Source organism: Chlorocebus sabaeus, chromosome 29 (assembly GCF_047675955.1).
Source record: "Chlorocebus sabaeus isolate Y175 chromosome 29, mChlSab1.0.hap1, whole genome shotgun sequence".
Lineage (NCBI taxonomy): Eukaryota > Metazoa > Chordata > Mammalia > Primates > Cercopithecidae > Chlorocebus > Chlorocebus sabaeus.
In genome coordinates, this window is record NC_132932.1 from 4,530,268 (window position 1) to 4,555,933 (window position 25,666).

Genomic DNA, 25,666 nt, shown 5'->3' on the forward strand with positions numbered 1-25,666 from the left:
CAGAGTGAGACCGTGTTTCAGAAAAAATAAAATAAAATAACTAGATGTCTTGGAGGATTGGAAAAAAAAATAGGACCTTACTAGTGCCTTACATGCCCATTGGGCGCTCCCTGCCAATTGTGTTCCCTTTATTTCCTACTGGATATGACCACTATCCTTCCATTCCATTGTATTCGTTTTTTAATAGACTTTAATGGATCTCAAATGATGTATTAATTTTTTTCTTTGAAACTTGTATAAATGAAATTATTTTGTAGTTCTTTCACCTTTATCAGAAGGTACTTTCACCTTGATTCAAAATTAAGTTTGCATATTACAACCTTGTTGATGAATGTTGCTGTAGTTCATCCATTCATATTGCTAAATGATATTCTACTACATGAATATGTCGGACTTCGTTCATCAAATCTATTGTTGATGAACACTTGAAATTTTCCAGTTTTTAACCATTACAAACAATTCTGCTATGAACATTCTTTTGTATATCACCTGGTTCATATGTGCAAGATATCCTCTGGAGTATATATTTAAAAGTAAAATTATTGAGTTATTCAACATTACCACGAAATGCTATAGTATTTTTTAAAATAATCCTACAAATTTACACTTCTATCATGAACAGATAAGCATTACCATTGCTCTTCATCCTTAGGCATGATATTTGTCTTTTGTTCTGGGGCCTTTGTTTTGTTTTGCTTTGTTTTTTGCTTAGAAGTTCTTTGGCTATTTGGGATATTTTTTTGGCTCCATATGAACTTCAGGATTTTTTTTAATTTTGTGAAAAATAATGTTGGTAATTTGATGGGTATTGCATTAACTCTATAGATTGCTTTGGGTGATATGGTCATTTTAGCTATTGATTTTTTTAATCCATGAGCACGGGATGTTTTTTTTCCATTTATTTATGTCATCTGTAATTTCTTTCATTAGTGTTTTATAGTTCTTGTAGAGATCTTTCATTTATATAGTTACGTATTCCTAGGTATTTTTCATGGCTATTGTAAATTCAGTTGAGTTCTTAATTTTGTTCTCAACAAATTAATCTCAACAAACATTCAAACAGCTTGAATGTCTTTGGTGTATAGAAATACAACTGATTTTGGTGGCTTGATTTTTTATCCCGAGACTTTACTGAAGTCACTTATCAAGTCTGGGAGTCTTCTGCAAGACTTTAGGGTTTTCTAGGCATACAATCATGTCATCAGTGAACAGAGATAATTTGACTTCTTTTTTTCTAATTCGTATACCTTTTATTTCTTTCTCCTACCTGATAGTTCTGGCTAGTACTTCCAGCACTGTGTTGAATAGGAATGATGAAAGTGAACATCCTTGCTTTTCTCCAGTTTCTAGAAGCAACGTTTCCAACTTTTGCCCATCCAGGATGATATTGTCTGTGGCTTTGTAATAGAGGACTCATTTTTTGAGGTATATTCCATCTATACCTATATTGTTGAGGGTTTTTATCATAAACAGATGGTGGATTTTATCAAATGCTTATTCTGCATCTAATGAGTTGATCATAGGGTTTTTGTTCTCAGTTCTGTTTATGTGGTGAATCATGCTTATTGATTTGTGTATTTTAAACCATTCAAGCATCCCAGGAATAAAGCCCACTTGATCATGATGAATTATCTTTTTGATGTGCTGTTGGCTTCAGTTTGCTAGAATTTTGTTGAGTATTTTTACATCTGTGTTCGTCAGGGATAAGGATTTGTAGGAAAAGACTGAGAAAGAAAATAGAACAGGCCAGGCGCGGTGGCTCACGCCTATAATCCCAGCACTTTGGGAGGCCGAGGCTGGCGGATCACGAGGTCAGGAGATCGAGATCATCCTGGCTAACACAGTGAAACCCCGTCTCTACTAAAAAAAATACAAAAAAATTAGCCGGGCATGGCGGTGGGTGCCTGTAGTCCTAGCTACTCAGGAGGCTAAGGCAGGAGAATGGCGTGAACCTGGGAGGCAGAACTTGCAGTGAGCAGAGATTGTGCCACTGTACTCCAGCCTGGGCAACAGAGCAAGACTCCGTCTCAAAAAACAACAAAAAAAAGAAAATAGAACAGATCAATGAAACTAAGAATTTGTTCGTTGAAAAGATAAACAAAACTGACAAACCATTAGCTAGACTAGAAAAACGAGAGAATATTCAAAGCAATAAAATCAGAAATGGAAGAAGAAATATTGCAACTAATACCACAGAAATACAAAGGACCACAAGAGGCCACTATAAACAATTACAAGCCAACAAATTGGATAACCTAGAAAAAGTAGATAGATTTCTAGAAAAATACTACTTACCTAGAGAAAATCAAGAAGAAAGATAAAATCTGAACAGAACAATACTGAGTATGGAGAGTACATCAATAATAAAACATCTCCTATCAAAGAACATCCCAGGACCAGAAAATTTCATTGCTGAATTCTAACATTTAAAAAAATAATAATACCAATCCTTCTGAAATTCTTCAAAAAACTTGAAGGAGAAGGAATATTTCCAAACTCGTTTTACAAGATCAGCGTTATTTTTTTTAAAGGCAGACTAGGACACTATAAGAAAAGTATGGGCGAACCAACATCCCTGATGAACACAGATGCAAAAGTCCTCAAAAAAAGTGCTAGTAAACAGAATTTAACAATGCATTAGGAGAACATTTACCATGATAAAGTGTATTTATCCTCCAGATGTTTCAACATACACAAATCAAATGTGATAAACCACATTACCAGAATAAAGGATAAAAAACATAGTTATCTCTATATATGCAGAAAAAGCATTTGACAAAATTCAAAATCCTCTCATGACAAACCCTCTCAACAAATTGGGCATAAAAGGCATGTACCTTAACACAAAACAGGACATATATAACAAGCTCACAGCTCACATCATACCCCACAACGAAAAAGTGAAGCTTTTCCTCTAAGATCAAGAACAAGACAAGGATATTTATTCTCGCCACTTCTATTCAACTTATTTCCGGAAGTCCTAGCCGAGCAATTAAGCCAAATAAAGAAATAAAAGATATTCAAATTGAAAAGGAAGAAGTAAAATCGTCTCTGTTTGATAACATATTATATATAGGAAACCCTAAAAACTCCACCAAAAAGCTATTAGAAAGGATAAATTAATACAATAAAATTGCGGAATTCAAAATCAATATACAAAACTCAGTAGTTTATACTGACAACAAACTATATGACAAAAATAAAGAAATCAATCTCATTCATGATAGCATAAAATAAAACAGTATTGTTTGTTTAGGAGCACATTTAAGATTGTATTTAAGAGTACATTTAACCAAGGAGGTGACAGATCTGTATACTGAACACTATAAAACATTGATGAAAAAATGGTAGATGACACAAATACATAGAGAGATAGTTTATGTTCATGGGTAGGAAGAATTAATATTCTTAAAATGTCCTTACTGCCCAAAGTGATTTATAGGTTTAATGCAATATTTATCAAAATTCCAATGTCATTCTTCACAGAAATAGAAAAAACAATTTGAAAATTTATATGGAACCACAAAAGACCCTGAATAGCTAACGGACTCTTGAGCAATAAGAACAAAGCTGAAGGCCTCACAATCTGACTTCAAAATGTATTTCAGGAAAAGAACAAAAGAAGGAAGAAGAGGGTAGAGAAGAAGTGCAGCAAGGGTGGAGGGAGGTGCCCATGTTGTGTCAGAGGAACAGGAGGAATATGGAGAGGAGAAACCTCCCGGGTGGCATGGAGCTCTTGCTCCTCTAGGCACTGCCCAGCCCCCTGAACTCCCACAGGATAAGGAAGCCTGTGTGTGTACCAACAGTCAAAGCTACATTTGTGACACAACAGGACATTGCTGTGAGCAGTCTCAGTGTCATAACTACTGCTATGAACATTGGTGGTTCTGGCTGGTGTGGACCATCACCATCATCCTGAGCTGCTGCTGCATCTGCCACCACAGCCAAGCACAGCCCTCAAGTCCAGCAGTAGCAACATGAAATCAACCTGACTGCCTATCCAGAAGTCCATAATTACTCAGTGCTACCATTTTATTTCACCAAACTATTTACTACCTTCTTATGAGAAAGTGGTGAACTAACCTCCACCTCCTCCCCTCCCATACAGTGCCTTCCAGCTACAGGAGCAGCAGCAGCAGCTGCCTTCACAATGTGGCACTGCAGGTGACACTGTGGGTGACACTTGGAAGAGCAACCACTAGTCTGGGGCCAGCAGAAGCAGCACAAGACCCCAAGCATCACTGACCCTGACCCCTCTGACCTACCAGCTGACTGAGAAACAGCCAATCACCAAAGCCCCAGGAGTAGAACCCAGTGGCTCTGTGGCCAGCCTGGGAAGCTGAACCCAGGGGCGTTCCTGGATAAGGATTCAGAATGTGAGGAGGAGCTGCTGAGAGATGAAAGCTCTGAGCATGGCAGCACACCTTCTGACAGCAAAGACAAGACACCCGGGAGACATCACTACTTCACAGAGGACTCAGGCATCGAAACGTGTGGGTGCAGCCAGGGGCAAACTCACAATGACCTCAGAGTTCAGCACATTCATAGATGATGCTCTGGATGGGCCTCTGGACTTCTGTGACAGCTGCCATTTGCAGTCCCCTAGAGATGAGGCATAAGTCCTCTACCCCATCTGAGGAGCAGGCTTGAGAGCCTGGGCATCCCCATCTGACATGGCCACCTGTGTGCCTGCTGGTGAACACAAATCAATGAGCAGGACTCTCCAAACTCCCAGAGCAGCAGTTCCTCCTGGTAGAGCAGGTCCTGTTAGCTCTCAAGAACTTGGCAAAGCAACCAGGATAGGGGAAAACCACAAGAAAATAATTAAATGACTTTCACAGAAAATAATACAGACACTTTGTGGTTTTTTTCCCCCTTAAGTCCTCTCCTGCATTTTCCTACATCTCCAGGTACAGTTCAAAGAGAGAAGCCCACTAAGGCTCAGAGTTTGTCATCTGTGGCTGCCAGTGTCCGTAGAGCCAGAATTAGGCTAATCCTGTGGGAGGATGAGAGCTGATGGGCAGTTGTGTGGTAGGTTCGTAGGGAGCATGCTGATCTCTCGAATTCCGGGTGAAAAGATCTATGCACCCTGTACATCAGGACAAACTAAAGCATCCTTGAAAGGTCCCTTCCCAGAAGGCTCTGGCTGGCTGCAGACTGGTTCAGGTGTGGATTATACTGCCTTCTCTTTGGTTGTTCTTTTAAAAACAAATAACAAAAGACAGCTGGAAACAAGAACTTTACCAGTTGGCAGGTTTGGCTGTGTCCCCACCCAAATCTTATCTCAAATTGTAATTCCCATAATGCCCACGTGTCAAGGGTGGGACCCAGTGGAGGTGATTGGATCGTGGGGGCAGTTTTCCCCATGCTGTTCTCATGATAGTGAGTACTCACGAGATCTTATGGTTTTATAAGTGTTTGACAGTTCCTCCTACACACACACACGTACATGCTTTTTCACCTGCCACCATGTAAGACATACCTGCTTCCCCTTCAACCATGATTGTAAGTTACCTGAGGGCTCCCATCACAGCCATGTGGAGCTGTGAGTCATTTAAACCTATTTCCTTTGTAAATTACCCAGTTACAGGCAGCGGTATCCTTATAGCAATGTGAGAATGGACTAATACAGTAAATGGGTACCACAAAGAGTAGGGTACTGCTATAAAGATACTTGAAAATGTGGAAGCGGCTTTGGAACTGGGTAACAGGCAGAGGTTGGAACAGTTTGGGGGGCTCAAAAGACGACAGGAATATGTGGGAAAGTTTGGAACTTCCTAGTGACTTGTTGAATACTTTTGACCAAAATGATGTGGACAATGAAGTCCAGGTTAAGTTGGTCCCACTTGGAGATGACAAACTTCTTGGGAACTGGAGCAAAGGCCACTCTAGCTATACTTTAGCAAAGAGACTGGCAGTACTTTTCTGTCACTCTAGAGATCTGTGGAACTTTGACCTTGAAAGAGATTATCTGAAATTGGAACTTATGTGTGAAAGGAAAGCAGAGCAGCAACAAGAATCCAAATATAAATAGCCAAGACAATGGGGAAAATGTCTCCAGGACATGTCAGAGATCTTGACAGCAACCCCTTTCATCATAGGCCCTCAGACATAGGAGAAATGGTTTCATGGGCTGGGCCCAGGGCCCCCCTGCTCTGTGCAGCCTCCTTGGGACTTGATCCCAATTACTCCAACCCCTGTAGTATCTAAAAGCAGTCAAGGTACAGCTTGGGCCATTGCTTCAGAGGGTGCAAGCCCGAAGCCTTAGAGGTTTCCACATGGTGTTGGACCTGCAGGTGCACAGAATTCAAGAATTGAGGTTTGGAAACCTCCACCTAGATTTCAGAGGATGTATAAGAATTCCTGGATGTTTAGGCAGAAGTCTACTGCAGATGTGAAGCCCTCATGGAGAACCTCTGCTAGGGCAGTGCAAAGGGGAAATGTGGGGTTGGAGCCACCATAGAGAGTCCCCACTGGGGCACTCCCTAGTGGAGCTGTGGGAAGTGGCCCACCATCCTCCAGACCCCAGAAAGGTAGATCCACTGAAAGCCTGCACCGTGTGCCTGGGAAAGCTGCAGATACTCAATGCCAGCTGTGAAAGCAGCTGGGGTGGGGGGCTGTACCCTGCAAAGCCAATGAAGTAAGGCTTCCCAAGGACATGGGAGCCCACCCTTTGCATTAGTGTTCCCTGGATGTGAGACCTGGAGTCAAAGAAGTTTAATTTGGAGCTTTAATATTTAATGACTGCACTGCTGGATTTCAGACTTGCATGGGGCCTATACCCTCTTTGTTTTGGTCAATTTCTCCCATTTTGAATGGGAGCATTTATCCAATGCTGTATCCCAATTGTGTCTTGGAAGGAAGTAATTTGCTTTTGATTTTACAGGCTCCTAGGCAGAAGGGACTTGCCTTGTCTCCCAAGAGACTTTGGACTTGGACTCTTGGCTTAATATTGGAATTAGTTCAGACTTTGGGGGACTGTTGGGAAGGTATGATTGGTTTTGAAATGTGAGGACGTGAGATTTGAGAGGGGCTAAGTGCTGACTGATATGGTTTGACTGTGTCCCCACCCAAATCTCATCTTGAATTGTAATCGCTGTAATCCCCGTGTATCTAAGGCAGGACCTGGTGGGAGGTGATTTGATCATGGGGGCGATGTTCCCCATACTGTTCTCATAATAGTGAGTTCTCATGAGATCTGATGGTTTTATAAGTGTTTGACAGTTCCTCCTATGCAGAAACACAAAGAGAGAGTTACAATACACACATGCTGTCTTGCCTGCCACCATGTAAGGCATGCCTGCTTCCCCTTCCGTCATGATTTTAAGTTTCCTGAGGCCTTCCCAGACATGTAGAACTGTGAGTCACTTAAACCTGTTTCCTTCATAAGTTACCCAGTCTCAGGTACCATCTTCATAGCAGTGTGAGAATGAATTAATATGGCAGGCAAGAATTCTCTTCTTGAAAAGGGATGTTTGTGGTTCTTTCCCAAGTTGGCTTTAAAGAGCCTGGCTGCAGCTGAGCCAGAAGGAGATGTTTTGTGTGAAGGCTGGTGTGGGGGCTATCTTTGGAACCTCTGAGCAGGAGGCACTAGGCCATGCAATAGATACAGGTGCAGCTTTCTGCATCTCTGCTATTTGGTCTGTGCCCACAGGAGACCAGTGTCAGCCTCCATGCCAAGTACAATCTCTGCAGGCCTTTATGTCTTATTGTTCCATGTGAGGAAATGGACTGAGGAAGCCCTGGGTCCTGAAAAGGGGCAACCCCATAGCCTGGTGCTCGCACAGTATTTTGTCTTTGATTCTGAATGAGTATTTTGTGTGTGTGTGTGTGTGTGTGTGTGTGTGTGTGTGTGTGTAGATGGGGGTGGGATCTTTGGTTGTTTAACAGTGACAACTTGGAAGAAACACCTTCATTGTCTATGGTTTTCATGCAGATATGCTCACAGAGGTAGATATCTCACCAAAACCAAACAAATCCAAGGTTGTGAAGTGAATGAATGTCTTCACCTGGATTCCACAAAACTAAATCCATGTTGAATAAAGTGAAGCCTATACACAATGACTGTTTGAGTGACCTTTGTCTGTCTGTTCATTGTGGGTGAGCTCTGAGCCCTGTTTTCCTGTGAAGATTCTTTGAATTGTGGCCATTCTATTCACATGAACTCACACATCTGGAGCACACAGGGTGCTCTCAAAGTAACTTATTGTATGCATTTACTGTTTACCAAACAAATGTCTTACTATGTACTCAGGTATATTCAGCAGCATTGTTGACTGCGGTCCCCTGTGCTTGCCAGAGATACTGTGCTCAAAGTCGAGGTTTCACAGTGATGAGTAATCACCACAATTTGAACATTGCTCCATGGACACTTGGAGGCCTGTGTTCTGTTCCCTGTAAATAGAGACGTACTCTGAACCTTTCTGCCTCCCTCAGCTGTTCCTGGTCCTCGATATCAGCCCCTGGGGATATCCACAACCCCCCTTAGGACAAAAGGCAAAACTGGAATTTCAGACAAAAGTTTGATTGGATCTTCAGTGATAAACTTGGACTAACTGTGGCCCAGATTTCGGCACTGCCAAGAATTGCTAGGAGGAAGCTCTGGCAGACACCACAGGTATGGCAAGGCCTGTCTCCCTCTGCTGAATCGAACAGGGGCAAGCAAGCTAGCCTGTGGCTAGAGAATGTCAGCACCCCTCAGATGTCTTTCCTTGCACAAAAAATCTCAGAATTTGCTGGCAAGATGGCCACATAGGAACAGCTCCAGTCTGCAGCTCCCAGTGAGATCAATGCAGAAAGCAGGTGATTTCTGCATTTCCAACTGAGGTACCTGGTTCATCTCATTGGGACTGGTTGGACAGTGAGTGCAACCCATGGAGGGTGAGCCAAAGCAGAATGGGGCGTCGCCTCACCTGGGAAGTGCAAGGGGTTGAGGGAGTTCCCTTCCCTAGCCAAGGGAAGCCCTGAGGGACTGTACTATGAGGAATGGTGCACTCCACCCAGAAACTGTGCTTTTCTCATGGTCTTCGCAATCTACAGACCAGGAAATTTCTTCCAGTGCCTATGCCACAAGGGCCCTAGGTTTTAAGCACAAAACTAGGCAGTTGTTTGGGCAGACACCAAGCTAGCTGCAGGATTTTTTTTTTTTTTTTTTCATGCCGCAGTGGCAACTGGAGGTGATTGGATCATGGGGGCAATGGGGTCAGCAAGACAGAACCATTCACTCTCCTGGAAACGGGGCTGAAGCCAGGGAGCCAAGTGGTCTGGCTCGGCAGATCCCACCCCTATAGAGCCCAGCAAGCTAAGATCCACTGGGCTTGAAATTCTCATACAGCAGTATGAGATCGACCTGGGACATTCGAGCTTGGTGGGGGCAGGGGCATCCACCTTTGCTGAGGCTTGAGTAGGCAGTTTTACCCTCACAGTGTAAACAAAGCCACCAGAAAGTTTGAACTGGGTGGAGCCCACCGCAATTCAGCAAGGCCACAGCAGCCAGACTGCCTCTCTAGATTCCTACTCTCTGGGCAGGGCATCTCTGAAAAAAGGGCAGCAGTCCCAGTCAGGGACTTACAGATAAAACCCCATCTCCCTGAGACAAAGCACCTGCAGTAATGGGCAGCTGTGGGCACAGCTTCAGCAGACTTAAAGCATCCTTGAAAGGACTGATGGCTCTGAAGAGAGCAGCAGATCTCCCAGGACAGTATTCGAGCTCTGATAATGGTCAGACTGCCTCTTCAAGTGGGTCCCTGACCCCCGTGTATCCTGACTGGGAGACAACTCCCAGTAGGTGCCACCTGCACCTCATACAGGAGAGCTCTGTCTGGCATCTGGTGGGTGCCCCTCTGGGACAAAGCTTCCAGTGGAAGGAACAGGCAGCAATCTTTGCTCTTCTCCAGCCTCTGCTGGTGAAACCCAGGCAAACAGGGTCTGGAGTATAGCAAGGGAAAACACCAACAGACCTGCAGCAGAGGGGCCTGACTGTTAGAAGGAAAACTAACAAACAGTAAGGAATAGCATCATCATCAACAAAAAGGACACCCACTCAGAGACCCCATCAGAAGGTCACCAACATCAGAAACCAAAAGTAGATAAATCCATGAAGATGGAGAGAAACCAGAGCAAAAAGGCTGAAAATTCCAAAAACCAGAACACCTCTTCTCCTTCAAAGGATCACAACTCCTCGCCAGCAAGGGAACAAAACAAAACTGGATGAAGAATGAGTTTGACGAATCGACAGAAGTAGGCTTCAGAAGGTAGGTAATAACAAACTCCTGCAAGCTAAAGGAGCATATTCTAACCCAATGTAAGGAAGCTGAGAACCTTGAAAAAAGGTTAGAGGAATTGCTAACCAGAATAACCAGTTTAGAGAAGAACGTAAATGACCTGATGGAGATGAAAAACACACCACGAGAACTTCATGCAGCATACACAAGTATCAAGTGCTGAATCGATCAAGTAGAAGAAAAGATATCAGAGATTGAAGATCAACTTAATGAAATAAATCCAAAAGACAATATTAGAGAAAAAAGAATGAAAAGAAATGAACAAAGCCTCCAAAAAATATGGGACTATGTGAAAAGACCAAATCTACATTTGATCGCTGTACCTGAAAGTGACGGGGAGAACAGAACCAAGTTAGAAAACATTCTTCAGGATATTATCCAGGAGAACTTCCCCAACCTAGCAAAGCAGACCAACATTCAAATTCAGGAAATACAGAGAACACCACAAACATACTCCTCAAGAAAAACAACCCCAAGACACAGAATCATCAGATTGAGCAAGGTTGAAATGAAGGAAAAAATGTTAAGGGCAGCCAGAGAGAAAGGTTGAGTTACACGCAAAGGGAAGCCCATCAGACTAACGGCAGATTTCTCGGCAGAAACTCTACAAGCCAGAAGAGAGTGGGGGCCAATGTTAAAAAATATATATATATTCAACATTTAGAGAATTTTCAACCCAGGATTTCATATCCAGCCAAACTAAGCTTCACAGTGGAGGAGAAATAATATCCTTTACAGACAAGCAAATGCTGAAAGAATTTGTCACCACCAGGCCTGCCTTAAAGGAGCTCCTGAAGGAAGCACTAAAAATGGAAAGGAACAACTGGTACCAGCCACTGCAAAAACATACCAAATTGTAAACACCATTGACACTATGAAGAAACTACATCAACAGCAAAATAACCAGCTAGCATTGTAATGACAGGATCAAATTCACACATAACAATATTAACCTTAAATGGAAACAGGTTGAATGCCCCAATTAAAAGACACAGACTGGTAAATTGGCTAAAGAGTCAAGACCCATCAGTGTTCTGTATTCAGGAGACCCATCTCACATGCAAAGACAGACATAGACTCAAAATAAAGGGATGGAGGAATATTTACCAAGCAAATTGAAAGCAAAAAAAAAGCAAGGGTTGCAATCCTAATCTCTGATAAAACAGACTTTAAACCAACAAAGATCAAAAGAGACAAAGAAGGGCATTACATAATGGTAAAAGGATCAATGCAACAAGAAGAGCTAATTATCCTAAATATATAAGCGCTCAATACAGGAGCACCCAGATGCATAAGGTAAGCTCTTAGAGACTTACAAAGAGACTTAGACACCCCCCACAATAATAGTGGGAGGCTTTAACACCCCACTGTCAATATTAGACAGATGAACGAGACAAAGTTAACGAGGATATCCAGGACTTGAACTCAGCTCCAGACCAAGTGGAGCCAATAGACATCTACAGAACTCTCACCCCAAATCAACAGAATATACATTCTTCACAGCACCACATTGCACTTATTCTAAAATTGACCATATAGTTGGAAGTAAAACACTCCTCAGCAAATACAAAAAAAAAATGGAAATCATAACAGTCTCTCAGATCACAGTGCAACTAAATTAGAACTCAGGATTAAGAAACTGACTCAAGCCCACACGATTACCGGGATACTGAACAACCTGCTCCTGAACAACTACTGGGTAAATAAAGAAATTAAGGCAGAAATAAATAAGTTATTTGAAACCAATGAGAACAAAGACATAACATACCAGAATCTCTGGGACACAATTATAGCAGTGTGTAGCGGGAAATTTATAGCAGTAAATGCCCACAAGAGAAAGCAGGAAAGATCTAAAATCGACACCCTAACATCTCAATTAAAAGAACTAAAGAGGCAGGAGCATACAAAAAGCTAGCAGAAGACAATAAATCACTAAGATCAGAGCAGAACTGAAGGAGATAGAGACACAAAAAAACCTTCAAAAAAAATATCAATGAATCCAGGAGCTGGTTTTTTGAAAAGATCAAAAACTAGACCACTAGCCAGACTAATAAAGAAGAAAAAAGAGAAGAATCAAAGAGATGCAATAAAAAATGATAAAGATGATATCACCACTGATCCCACAGAAATACAAACTACCATTAGAGAATATTATAAACGCCTCTATGCAAATAAACTAGAAAATCTAGAAGAAATGGATGAATTCCTGGACACATACACCCTCCCAAGACTAAACCAGGAAGAAGTTGAATCCCTGAATAGACCAATAACAAGGTCTGAAATTGAGGCAGTAATTAATAGCCTACCAACCAAAAACCAGTCCAGGACCAGATGGATTCATAGCCAAATTCTACCAGAGGTACAAAGAGGAGCTGGTAGCATTCCTTTTGAAACTATTCCAAACAACAGAAAAAGAGAGAATCCACCCTAACTCATTTTATGAGGCCAGCATCATCCTGATATCAAAACTTGGCAAAGACACAACATAAAAAAGAAAATTTCAGGCCAATATTCCTGATGAACATCGATGCAAAAATCCTCAACAAAATACTAGCAAACCAAATCCAGCAGCACAGCAAAAGCTTGTCCACCACGATCAAGTCAGCTTCATCCCTCAGATGCAAGGCTAGTTCAACATATGCAAGTCAATAAACGTAATTCATCATATAAATAGAACCAATGATGAAAACCACGTGATTATCTCAATAGATGCAGAAAAGGCCGTTGACAAAATTCAACAGCCCTTCATGCTAAAAACTCTCAATAAACTAGGTATTGATGGAACGTATCTCAAAATAAGAAGACGTATTTATGAAAAACCCATAGCCAGTACTGAATGGGGAAAAACTGGAAGCATTCTCTTTGAAAACCAGCACAAGACAAGGATGCCCTCTTTCACCACTCCTACTCAACATAGTATTGGAAGTTCTGGCCAGGGCAATCAGGCAAGAGAAAGAAATTGTCTCTGTTTGCAGATAACATGATTATATGTTTAGAAAATCCCATTGTCTCAGTCCAAAACCTCCTTAAGCTAATAAGCAACTTCAGAAAAGTCTCAGAATACAAAATCAATGTGCAAAAATCAAGCATTCCTATATGCCAAAAACAGACAAACAGAGAAACAAGTCATGAGTGAACTCTCATTAACAACTCCTACTAAGAGAATAAAATACCGAGGAATCTAACTTACAAGGGATGTGAAGGACCTCTTCAAGGAGAACTACAAACCACTGCTCAAGGAAATAAGAGAGGACATAAACAAATGGAAAAACATTCCCTGCTCATGGATAGGAAGAATCAATATCATGAAAATGGACATACTGCCCAAAGTTTTATAGACTCAATGCTATCCCCATCAAGCTACCATTGACTTTGTTCACATAATTGGAAAAAACTACTTTAAAATTCATACGGAACCAAAAATGAGCCCACAGAGCCAGGACAATCCTAAGCAAATAGAACAAAGCTGGAGGCATCACACTAGCTGACTTCAAACTATACTACAAGGCTACAGTAACCAAAACAACATGGCACTGGTACCAAAACAGATATGGAACAGAAATGAGGCCTCAGAAATAGCACCATACATCTACAACCATCTAATATTTGACAAACCTGACAAAAACAAGCAATGAGGAAAGGATTCCCTATTTAATAAATGGTGTTGGGAAAACTGGCTAGCCATATGCGGAAAACTGGCTAGCCATATGCACAAAACTGAAACTGGATCTCTTCCTTACATCTTATACAAAAATTAACTCAAGATGGATTAAAGACTTAAACATAAGACCTAACACTATAAAAAACCCTAGAAGAAAACCTCGGCAATACCATTCAGTCCTTAGGCATGGGCAAAGACTTCATGACTAAAACACCAAAGACAATTGCAACAAAAGTCAAAATAGACAAATGGGATCTAATTAAACTAAAGAGCTCCTGCACAGCAAAAGAAATTATCATCAGAGTGAACAGGCAACCTACAGAATGGATGAAAATTTTTACAATCTATCCATCTGACAAAGGTCTAATATCCAGAATCTACAAAGAACTTAAACAAATTTACAAGAAAATAACAAACAAACCCATCAGTAGGTGAAGGATACGAACTGACACTTCTCTAAAGACATTTATGTAGCCAACAAACATGAAAAAAAAGCTCATCATCACCAGTCATTAGAGAAATGCATATCAATACCACAATGAGATACCATCTCACACCAGTTAGAATGGTGATCATTAAAAAGTCAGGAAACAACAGATGCTGGAAAGGATGGGGAGAATTAAGAACACTTTTACACTGTTGGTGGGAGTGTAAATTAGTTGAACCATTGTGGAAGACAGTGTGGCAATTCCTCAAGGATCTAGAACTAGAACAATGATTTGACCCAGCAATCGCATTACTGGGTATACACCCAAAGGATTATAAGTCGTTCTACCATAAAGACACATGCACATGTATGTATGTCTATTGCAGCACCATTCACAATAGCAAAGACTTGGAACCAACCAAAATGCTCATCAATGATAGACTGGATAAAGAAAACGTGGCACATATACACTGTAGAATACTATGCAGCCATAAAGAAGGATGAGTTCATGTCCTTTGCAGGGACATGCATGAAGCTGGAAACCATCATTCTCAGCAAACTAATCCAAGAACAGAAAACCAAACACCCGATGTTCTCACTCGTAAATGGGAATTGAACAGTGAGAACACATGGAGACAGGGAGGGGAACACCACACACTGAGGCCTGTCTAGGGGTAGGGGCTGGGGGAAGGTTAGCATTGGGTGAAATACCTAATGTAGATGACGTGTTGATATGTGCAGTAAAACACCATGGCACGTGTATACCTATGTAACAATCCTGCACGTTCTGCACGTGCACGCTAGAACTTAAAGTATAATTTTAAAAAAAAATCTCAAACAACTCACTGAAGTGTCTCAAAGCTGAACAAGTTTTACCAAAATGAATCCTTCTCAGTTAACTGATCAAATGGATGAATCCTGACCCTCTGAAGTCTCTTTCCCGAGTTAGAGCAGGGAACTGCTCTGAGTGTTAACTGTTGGATTCACTGCAGTGTCCTACCGTATTTTACAAGAAGATCAAAATGCAAACTGCAGACCTCGGCTTGATTCCCAAGTCACGGTCTGACCCCTGCTACAGGTTACCCCACTCAGGAAGAGATAGAAATAGGGAATTTGAAGGAATAGTGAGGGGACCAGCGAGCTTTGATTAAGTCTGGTTTCCACATGAATTAAAAGGAAGGATGTTGTCAAGGGTTTGGTGCTACAGTCAAAAGAATAAATAAGTCAATGAAGAAATATCTTCATTGTCTGTGGTTTTCATGCAGATATAACTCATGGAGGTAGATATCTCTCCAAAACAGACAAATCCAAGGCTGTGAAGTGAATGAACATCTGCATTTGAATTCCACAAAACCAAAATCTATGTTGGACAAAGTGAAATATGTACACAGCATTGCAAATGCAAACACATTCCTGTGTGAGGCGCATCACCATTTGTCAGTTATTGTGAATATGTGTATTTTTAAGCAATAGGATGCAGCTCGTCAGTTTTCTGGGCAATCTTAGAGATGCATTTCCTGTGCTGTGGTTGTTCTCTAACCACTGTGAGAAACCCAAATAAAAATTGATTCCCCCCGCTCCAAAAAAATATGTATCACAAAATCATATTAATCAAAACAATGTGATATTTGCACAAAAACAGACACATTGACCAGGGGAACAGAATAGGAGCCCAGAAACAAACTCATGCATTTATGGCCAATAGATTTTTAACAAAGGTTCCCAGAACATGTATTGAAGAATACACTGTTGTTTCAATAAATGGTGTTAAGAAAACTAGGTATCCAAATGCAGAAGAACATAAATGTGTATGGTATGTACCCCATCTCATACCACACACAAAAATCAGTTCAAAATGGATTAAAGGTTTAAACATAAAACTGTAAAACTACTAGAAGAAAACATAGGGGAAAAGTTCCACAATGTTGGTTTGGTCAAAGATTTCTTGGATATAATCCCCAAAACACAGGCAACAAAAGCAAAAATATATGGGATTGCATCAAACTAAAAAGCTTCTGCAGAGCAAAGGAAACAATACGGGGAAGAGACAACCTACAAGTTGTGAGAAAATATTTGCAAAGCATACATCTGATGAAAGGCTAATCTCCAAATGTATAAGGAACTCAATTCAATACCAAGAAAACAAATAACCAAGGCAAAAAATGGGCAAGGTCCTAAATAGACATTTCTCAAAAAAATACACACAAATGGCTAACATAAAAAAGTTCGTCATGCTAATTATCAGGGAAATGCAAATTAAAATGACAGTGAGATGCTACTTCATACCTGTTAGAATGGCTACTATCAAAACGATAAAAGATAACAAGTGTTGAAGAGGATACAGAGAAAAGGGTACCCCCATACACTGTTGGTGAAAATGTAAATTAATACTATTATGAAAAACAGATGAAAGTCACTCATAAAACTAAAAATAGAATTACTGTATGATCCAGCAATCCCACTTCCTTGTATATTTCCAAAGGAACTGAAGTCAGTATGATGAAGAGATATCTCCAGGCTCATGTTCATTGCAGCATTATTCACAATACCCAAATATGCAATCAACAGAGGTGTCTATCAACAGACAAATGGATGAAGAAAATGTAGTGTATATAGACAATGGAATACTACTTAGTCTTAATAGGAAGGAAAACCTGATATTTGTGACAATATGAATGAACCCAGAAGATATCATGCTAATAAGCCAGGCGTGAAAAGACAAATATCACATGATCTCACTGATATGTGGAATCTAAAAAAGTTGAATTCATAGAAGTAGAGAATGGAATGGTGATTATTAGAGGCTAGGAGTTGGGGGTAGATATGGAAAAGGTAGATGTTGATAAAAGGGTTCAAAGTTTCAGTTAGACAAAGTTTCAGTGAACTATTACATAAAATGGTGACTATAATAAACAACAAGGTATCGTATGTTTCAAAATGATGAACAGAGTAGATTTTAAATGTTTTCACCACAAAAAAGATATGTATGTCAATGAGATCGACCTAATCATTCCACAATTTAAACATGTATCAAAACATTACATTGTGCCCCATAAATATATACAATTATTATTTGTCAATTTACATTTTTTCACTAATTTATATTGTTATTGTCTCACCAACTTCTTTCCATCAGGCAGATTCCCATAAAGACTATTTTCTCTCTTACATAAAGCATTTCTTACACACCTCTTAATCATGGTAGCATTGACGTTATTCCACCAGATTCTATCCCCAGTGTTAAAATAATCAAGAACCCAGAAATCTCCACCAGGGGGCCACCAATGCATATCAAAGTTTCCCACTTTCCTTTGGATTTACTCAAGGGTAGCTTATGGGAAAAAATACTAACGTACTTCCCTTTTTAAAGAAAAAAATTATGTGAATTCTACGAAATTATGGCAGAAAATTTAAGAAGAGCACGTACTTCCCAACTCATTCTAAAGGGCCAGCATTACCCTGATTCTAAAACAAAAAAAAATTTACAAAATCCAAGATCCATTCCTGACTAAAGATAAAAGAAATTTTCAGCAAACTGAATAAAGAAAACTTTCTCAGCCTGTTAAAGAGTACCTATGAAAAAATTACAGCTATCATTATACTTAATGATGAAATATTGAATATATTATAACAGGAACAAGTCAAAGATGTCTGCTATAACTAATTCTACTCAGCATTCAACAAAATGAATAAAATAAATTCATACTAGAAGTTTAAAAGTAAATTTCTTTATTCACTGACAACATAATCATCTATAAAGAAAATCCTACATAATCTATAAAAAACTGATAGAATTAATAAGTTTTGCAAGTTTACAGGATATAATGTCAAACAAAGATTATGAGCCCATAAGCTAAGAATAAACAATTGTAAATTGAAATAAAAACCAACGTCATTTAAAAGATCATCAGAAATATGAAACTTAGAGATAAAGTATATATGCAAAACCTGTTCACCAAAAACTACAAAACTTAAGGGGTGGCCTGCCCCTCCACACCTGTGGGTGTTTCTCATTAGGTGGAACGAGAGACTTGAGAAAAGAAATGAGACACAGAGACAAAGTACAGAGAAAGAAAAAGTGGGCCCAGGGGACCGGCGCTCAGCATACAGAGGACCCGCGCCGGCACCGGTCTCTGAGTTCCCTCAGTATTTATTGATCATTATCTTTACCATCTTGGAAAAACGGAAGTAGCAGGACAATAGGATCATAGTAGGGAGAAGGTCAGCAGAAAGAAATATGAATAAAGATCTCTGTGTCATAAGTTTAAGGAAAAGTGCTGTGCCTTGATATGCATATGCAAACATCTCCATTAACCTTTTTAGTGCATAAAGAGCAGCATTGCCGCTAGCAAGTCCCACCTTCAGCCCTAAGGCGGTTTTCTCCTATCTCAGTAAATAGAACATACAATCGGGTTTTACACCAAGAGGTTCCATTGCCCAGGGACGGGCAGGAGACATGCCTTTCTCTATCTCAACTGCTAAGAGGCCTTCTTTATTCTTATACTAATCCTCCTCAGCACAGACCCTTCTCGGGTGACAGGCTGGGGGACGATCAGGTCTTTCCCTTCCCACGAGGCCATATTTCAGACTATCACATGGGGAGAAACCACCTAGCTTTCCTAGGCAGAGTTCCCTGCGACCTTCCGCAGTGTATGTGTCCCTGGGTACTTAACATTAAGAGAATGGTGATGACTTTTAACAAGAATGCTGCCTTCAGGCACTTGTTTAACAAAGCACATCCTGCACAGCCCAAAATCCGTTAAACCTTGAGTCACCACAGCACATGTCTTTCACAAGGACAGGGTTGGGGATAGGGATACAGATTAACAGCATCTCAAATACAAAACAAAATGGAGTCTCTTATGTCTACTTCTTTCTATATAGACACAGTAACAGTCTGATCTCTCTTTCTTTTCCCTACACAAAACATTGCTGAAAGAAATTAAATGGGCATAACATAGATGTAGAGATGTATTGAATTTATGACTCATTTTGAACAAGGAATACATACATTCATCAGATAAGAATTCTGTTACAGGTCTAATAACATTCAAATCAATATGTGATATCTCATAGTTCCTGAATCTAAAATATCAAAGAAAGAAACAAAGTCATACCACGTTTAATGAGAAAGCCTTATTGAATCATTTATGAGATCTTCTTGTAAATCACCAGCTGTTTGCATACTCTCTTTATTGCTGCCTTCATCTCCTTATTCCTGAATGTATAGACGACTGGATTCAGAAAAGGAGTGAGAAGTGCATCAAAAATAGCCAGAAACTTGTCCATCTGTGAATTAGGGTGTGGCCATGTGTACACAAACACGGGTGGGCCAAAGAACAAAAGGACCACTGTGATGTGAGCTGAAAGAGTGGAAAGGGCCTTGGATGGACCACCTAAGGAATGTTTCCTAACAGTAAACAGGATGAAGATGTAGGAGATTAGAAGTATGAAGAAAGTACCTACACAGATAAACCCACTGTTGACAGTGACCATGAACTGCAATCTGTAGGTGTTGGTACAGGCTAGTCTGAGAAGCCGAGGAAGATCACAGTAGAAGCTGTCCAATACATTAGGGCCACAGAAGGGTAAATTAACAAGAAATGCCAGTTGGAACAGGGAGTGACTGACACCAAGGGTCCTGGCAACAGCCAGAAATAAAATGCACATTCTTGGGCTCATAATGGTCACATAGTGGAGGGGCTTACATATGGCCACGTATCTGTCAAAGGCCATGGCTATGAGCAGCACCATCTCCACACCACCAATGACGTGGATGAAGAAGATTTGAGCGATGCAGCCTCCAAAGGAGATGACTTTGCGCTTTCTGAACAGGTCATAAATCATCTTGGGAGAAGTGACAGAGGAAACACCCAGGTCAATGAAGGAGAGGTTGGCTAACAGAAAATACATGGGGGAGTGCAAGGGAGGGTCAGAAGTCACAGTGAGCAAAATGAGAGAGTTTGCCATCCTACTGGCCATGTAAAACATGGAGGAGAACACAAGGAGGAGAAGTCGGATGTCCCAGGAACTGGTGAGTCCCAGGAACACAAACTGACACCACGGAGTGATTTGCCCCAACCACTGGCTTTGTTAGCAGTGGTACCTGAAGAGAACAACAGCAGAAAATGTAAATAATAATCATATTAATAAACTAGAAAGAAAGAAGTCAAAGTTATAAAAGTCTATTTCCACTTTAGCATTAAAACCAACCTAATGACCAACCGGTATATAAAACATCTTATCACTAATCATTAAGGATATGATTAAAATGACAATGAGACATTATCTCAGACCTGTCAGAATAGCTATTACCAAAAAGACAACAGGTAACAAGCCTTGACAAGGCTGTGAAGTGAAGGAACCCTTGTACACTGTTGTTGGGAATATAATTTGTATAGCCATTACGAAACACACTATGGAGTTTCCAAAAAAAAAAGAGAGAGAGAGAGAGAGAGAGAGAACTACCATATAATCTAGAAATCTTATTCTAGGTATATATTCAAAGGAATTGAAATACATACCTCAAGGAAATATCTGTACTGCTATGTTCATCACAGCCTTATTCACAATAGCTAAGATAGAGTGTTCATTGACACATAAGCAGATGAAGAAAATGTGTGTTTGTGTCTGTGTGTGTGTACCTATACAATCGAATACTCTTCAGCCTTACCAAAAAAAAAAAAAAAAAAAAAAAAAGGGAAATTCTGTCATTTGCAACAACATGGATGAACCTGTAGGATATTATGCTAAGTGAAATAAGACAGACACAGAATTACAAATACTGTAAAATCTCACTTATATGTGGCATCTAAATAAGTCAAACTCATAGAACTAGATATTAGAATTAGCAGCTGACAAGGGTTGATGAAACAGGCAGAGAATGAGATGTTATGCACCAGTACCATGTTTCAGTTAAACAAGACAAATAAATTCTGGAGGCCTGTTGTGAAGCATGGTAACTAGAGTTAATAATAATGTACTTCATACTTAAAATTTCTAGGAGAACAGATCTTCAATGTTTTACCACAAAGAAATAAGTGTAGGAGATGAATATGTTAATTAGCTTGATTTAATTATTTCATACATATACATATATATAATTTTTATCTGTTAACTACACTTTAATAAAACTTGCAGAGAGTTGAGAGAAGAACCTAATCTCCTGATAGGCTCTGAAATTGTGTTAACACAGTGTGACAACCAAGTGTGAAAGAGAAAACCTTCTCTGCTTTAATATCCCTCTGCTTGTCCCAGAGTAGTGGCTGTGATGTTCCTCTTGAAATACAAGACTGGTCAACATAGGTAACAGGAATTTGATTCCAAATTCTTTTAATTTTTGCTTCAGGACTAATATAGCTTGGCTCTAGTCACACAAAACTATTTATGTTTTCTCAACTATTGCATCCATTTCCAAGACCACAGCCCTATTCTGGAAAAAATATTCTTCCCCACTCCCTACATATGGAAAGTATTTCAAGGTTTAAGAAATATTTACCATAGCTGTGAGGTCTTGCTTTATATTACCAGTACTCATTTTACTATCCCTTATATTGTAGTAAACTGGGTACAAGTCTAACTCACCAAGTTGACGTATCTTAAAGGCAGGGATTAGTACTTTTTCACATTTGGATTCTCTGAAGCAACAAAAAAGTGATCTACAGAGAAGAACATGTCCACAAACTGTTAGTTACTGGTTTCCTTTATGTTAGATACTGACATTGAGAGTGTTTAGAGAGTTCTTTAATAATATGACATTACAGCAAAATCTAAGTGCTTGATTTTGTATTCTACTAAAGTGTAAGTTCAAGAAGCACTGGGGGAAAAATATGTAACTAAAATAATCTGAGAAGATAATTTGAGAATCACTGCCCTAGACTATTTAGCACATGATCTAAAAAGCTTAAACTACAAAGAGCATTTTGGTACAGTGGGAAGCATTTTGTTCAAACCTCTATGCAAAGATTTATCACATTTTACTGTAATATCAGTTTTATTTACAGAAGCAACATAGCACGTTGGAAAGAAACCAATATTTATATAATTTTTCAGGCACTTACAAGCTGCTATTGGGCAAGTTATTTAAATTTATGAGTCTCAGTTGGTCTATCAAATTGCAATTAATGATACTAACTTTACAAGGGAAATTGTAGGGATCCAATAAAGTTTTATAATCATATATCCAGTCAAATTAACTTTTATATACATAAATGCAACAAAGTTAGCCCTTATCTTTCTGTTTCCAAGATTCAACAAACTCAATACCTTTTATATTTACTCTTAGAATGTTTTCTCACTTACCCTGATTCCTAAAAAAAAAAAAAAAAAAAAAAAAAAAAAAAAAAAAAAAATTATAAGCATTCTCTAAATCCTTCTTCATTCTATCTACAGTTCAAAGATACAATTAATACAAACACTGTAATTCTAAATCATATAAGAGACCAGGAAAACTAAATCAAGCTCCTGGTTGTTTATGTATTATTTTATTTTTAAACTTTTCACATCACATTTTTAAATGACATTACATTGGAAATTATTTACTAAGCTCTGGGTCTTTTGGTCTCCATGTCTTTCATTTCTTTTTTTCTTCTTATTATTATACTTTAAGTTCTAGGGTACATGTGCATAATGTGCAGGTTTGTTACATATGTGTACTTGTGCCATGTTGGTGTGCTGCACCCATCAACTTCTCAGCACCTATCAACTCATCATTTACATCAGGTATAACTCCCAATGCCATCCCTCCCCCCTCCCCCATGTCTTTCATTTCTAATGAAGTATCTATGAGACTCTTCCGTCTTGCAACTTGACAAATTCTTAAGAAATTTGCTTCCCTTGTTATGGAAAATGATCAGTTTATACCCATATCTTTTGAAAAGAAAACTGAGAGAAAAATATAATAACCTATGTTTTTCTATCTGCATATGTCAGTTTTTCTTGCCTATTTATCACGACAAAGGATAAGAATCATTCATATAATCACTGAGAAGAGAGTGATTAATTGCAACCTATGCTGAATTTAAAATATTGCAAAATCAGACTTTTTCTAATGTCTTTCACCTTTCCCTAGACACATCGTAATCCTAGCTCAAAGCCAATGCCAGTTAACTTCTTCCAAAATGTCAGTAAAGTTTTTCACAATTATTCTCTCGTGTTATTCAATTCCTTATCCTGGACCCTATCTACTTTGCTTTAGATGATGACTCACTTGCATAGCAATTCCCACAACAGAACCTTGTCTAAAACTAAAGCCAATATCCCGTTGTTAAATTTATTTGCAACCTTCTACTTTACCTGTATAGAGAGAACAACATATTCAGGTACTCTGGGAGTTTCCTGTGTTCTCTAACGTGAAATGCCATATCATATCCTGCCGTAGGAAATATAAGGCTAATTACATATACCTCAAGGGGACAGTGACCAAGTGATACTGCAAAAACATGATAGCTTAAAGGAGCGTATGTATCATGGGCTTTGCCACTAGAGAACTATTTGCTTTGACCAGTGCAACCAAAAGATGCAAAAGTTCATAATAAGACACTAGAGAAAAAGAGGGAAACAAAAGTGGAATATTTTTGCTTAATGTATTTATGCTGTTTTGTTGGCAATAGTGATAACTACTCATTAAAATTAATCCCTGAAAATAGGTAAATGTTAACTCAAAAAATTAACTCTAATCATTTTATCATCTCCAGAAAAGCCACTGTGCCAAATTTTTAGTACAGTTTAAATGGTAGAAGAGTGTATACAACACTTCATTTTCACATAATCATATACTGAGTAGTTACGGATACTTACCAAGATTTAGCTGTAGAGAAATTCATTCCGGTGTTCAGAGCTTAATAGTAAATGAAACAACTAAAACATCCAGCAGTTGATGATAAATTTTCAAAAGTATGCTACATCCATACAATCAAATTCTCTAAAGCCACTGTAAAGCAGGTTTGATATCTATATAGTTAAAGACAACCACAGCACACCATTGAGTGAAACAGTGGATACCAATACAGCACATACTATGCTGCTGTGCATATAAATCTGAATAAATAGACAATAAAGTTTTTGCAATAAGTACTTCTGACAACGAGATTGTTGTGCAAGAAAACAAGGTACTTTTACTTTCAATTTTGTACACTTGTGTCAGTCAGGATCCTGCCAGGACAAGAGATGGCACATTCAAATTAGGTAACTGAAGAAGAGCTTAATAAAGGCACAAAACTGGGTGGAGAAGGGTTAAGAGTGACACTGGAGAGACAAATGGAAGCTGTGCTATTCTTGTCTGAATCCACTCATTTTTTATCCAGGGGACAAACAGGGCAGGACAAATAATATCAGGGCAGAAGAAAGTCAGCAAAATAGAAGAAATGAGTTGTTATGTCTTTGCAGAGTAATCTAAACCCAAAATGGTAGCCGCCAGTGTCTTTCATGTGAATTAGTGGGAAAGGAGGGGAAGCAAAAGGTAATTAATATAAAACAGAGCTGTTGAAATCCTCTTTCCTGTAGCTCACCATGAGGACTATTTTGATAACAGCCATTTCATTGCTTCATTAGATGAGCAGATTCTGGGTGGTGCAGTATGTGAAGAGGCCAGTAGATCTAATGGTCATGTGCTAACTCTCATACCTCCATATCTTTAATGTGGTATAATATGACATCTTGTGGAATTACATGTCTATGTGTTAATTACTCTGTAATTTTTAGAAAAATGATTGCTTAAGCCCCTAAAGCTTTGTGTTGTAATTATCCAACTGGTGCTTGCTATAAAACTCATTTCTTCTCTTTTCACCACCAATTTTTCTAATACCTGGGTATGCCAGGTAGTATGACCCAAGAAGTAGGGCTATTTGCACAAAGTCTGGATTTTTTGCAGAAAAACCTTTTCTAGATTTGCACCCTACTCAAAGCTGACAGACTTTCATGGCTTTCGGCATATGAGTTGTGGTAGTATTCCTGGTTATAGCCTATGCTTCTTCCAGAAATGGAAGGAATCTACCAGGTATAGTTCTTTCTTATTAGTGACAGAAGGTGCAAGATGCAATAATTTTCCTTTGATTAAAAGAACAAACCTGGAGGCATGACATTACCAGACTTCAAATTATACTACAAGGCAATAGTTACCAGAACAGTGTGGTGCTTGTATACAAGTAGGCATATGAACCAATGGAACTGAATAAAGAACCCAGAAATAAAGTCAAATATGTACAGCCAACTGAGCTTTGACCAAGCGTACAAGAACATAAATTGGGAATGGACACCCTATTCAATAAATGGTTCTGAGAAAACTGGCAAGTCACA

At 39.3% G+C, this 25,666-nt stretch overlaps 1 protein-coding gene and 1 pseudogene across 1 annotated transcript; one reads left to right on the forward strand and one right to left on the reverse strand.

Moving 5' to 3' along the window:
- Positions 1-3,639: 3,639 nt before the first annotated feature.
- Positions 3,640-4,756, forward strand: LOC103231297 (WW domain binding protein 1-like pseudogene; annotated as a pseudogene).
- A 14,727-nt stretch (positions 4,757-19,483) lies between these two features.
- LOC103231298 (olfactory receptor 4F3/4F16/4F29) lies at positions 19,484-25,587 on the reverse strand. Its single transcript, XM_007990595.3, has 3 exons — positions 25,575-25,587; positions 21,827-21,829; positions 19,484-20,459 (listed from the first exon to the last, which is right to left on the reverse strand). The coding sequence occupies exon 3, from the start codon at positions 20,360-20,362 to the stop codon at positions 19,520-19,522; it is 843 nt and encodes a 280-aa protein (XP_007988786.2). The 5' UTR covers positions 20,363-20,459; positions 21,827-21,829; positions 25,575-25,587; the 3' UTR covers positions 19,484-19,519.
- Positions 25,588-25,666: the final 79 nt, after the last annotated feature.

What these genes read in the sequence shown, in the direction of transcription:
- LOC103231298 (XM_007990595.3), bottom strand. Translation starts at nt 20,362, where the DNA reads ATGTTTTACATGGCCAGTAGGATGGCAAACTCTCTCATTTTGCTCACT.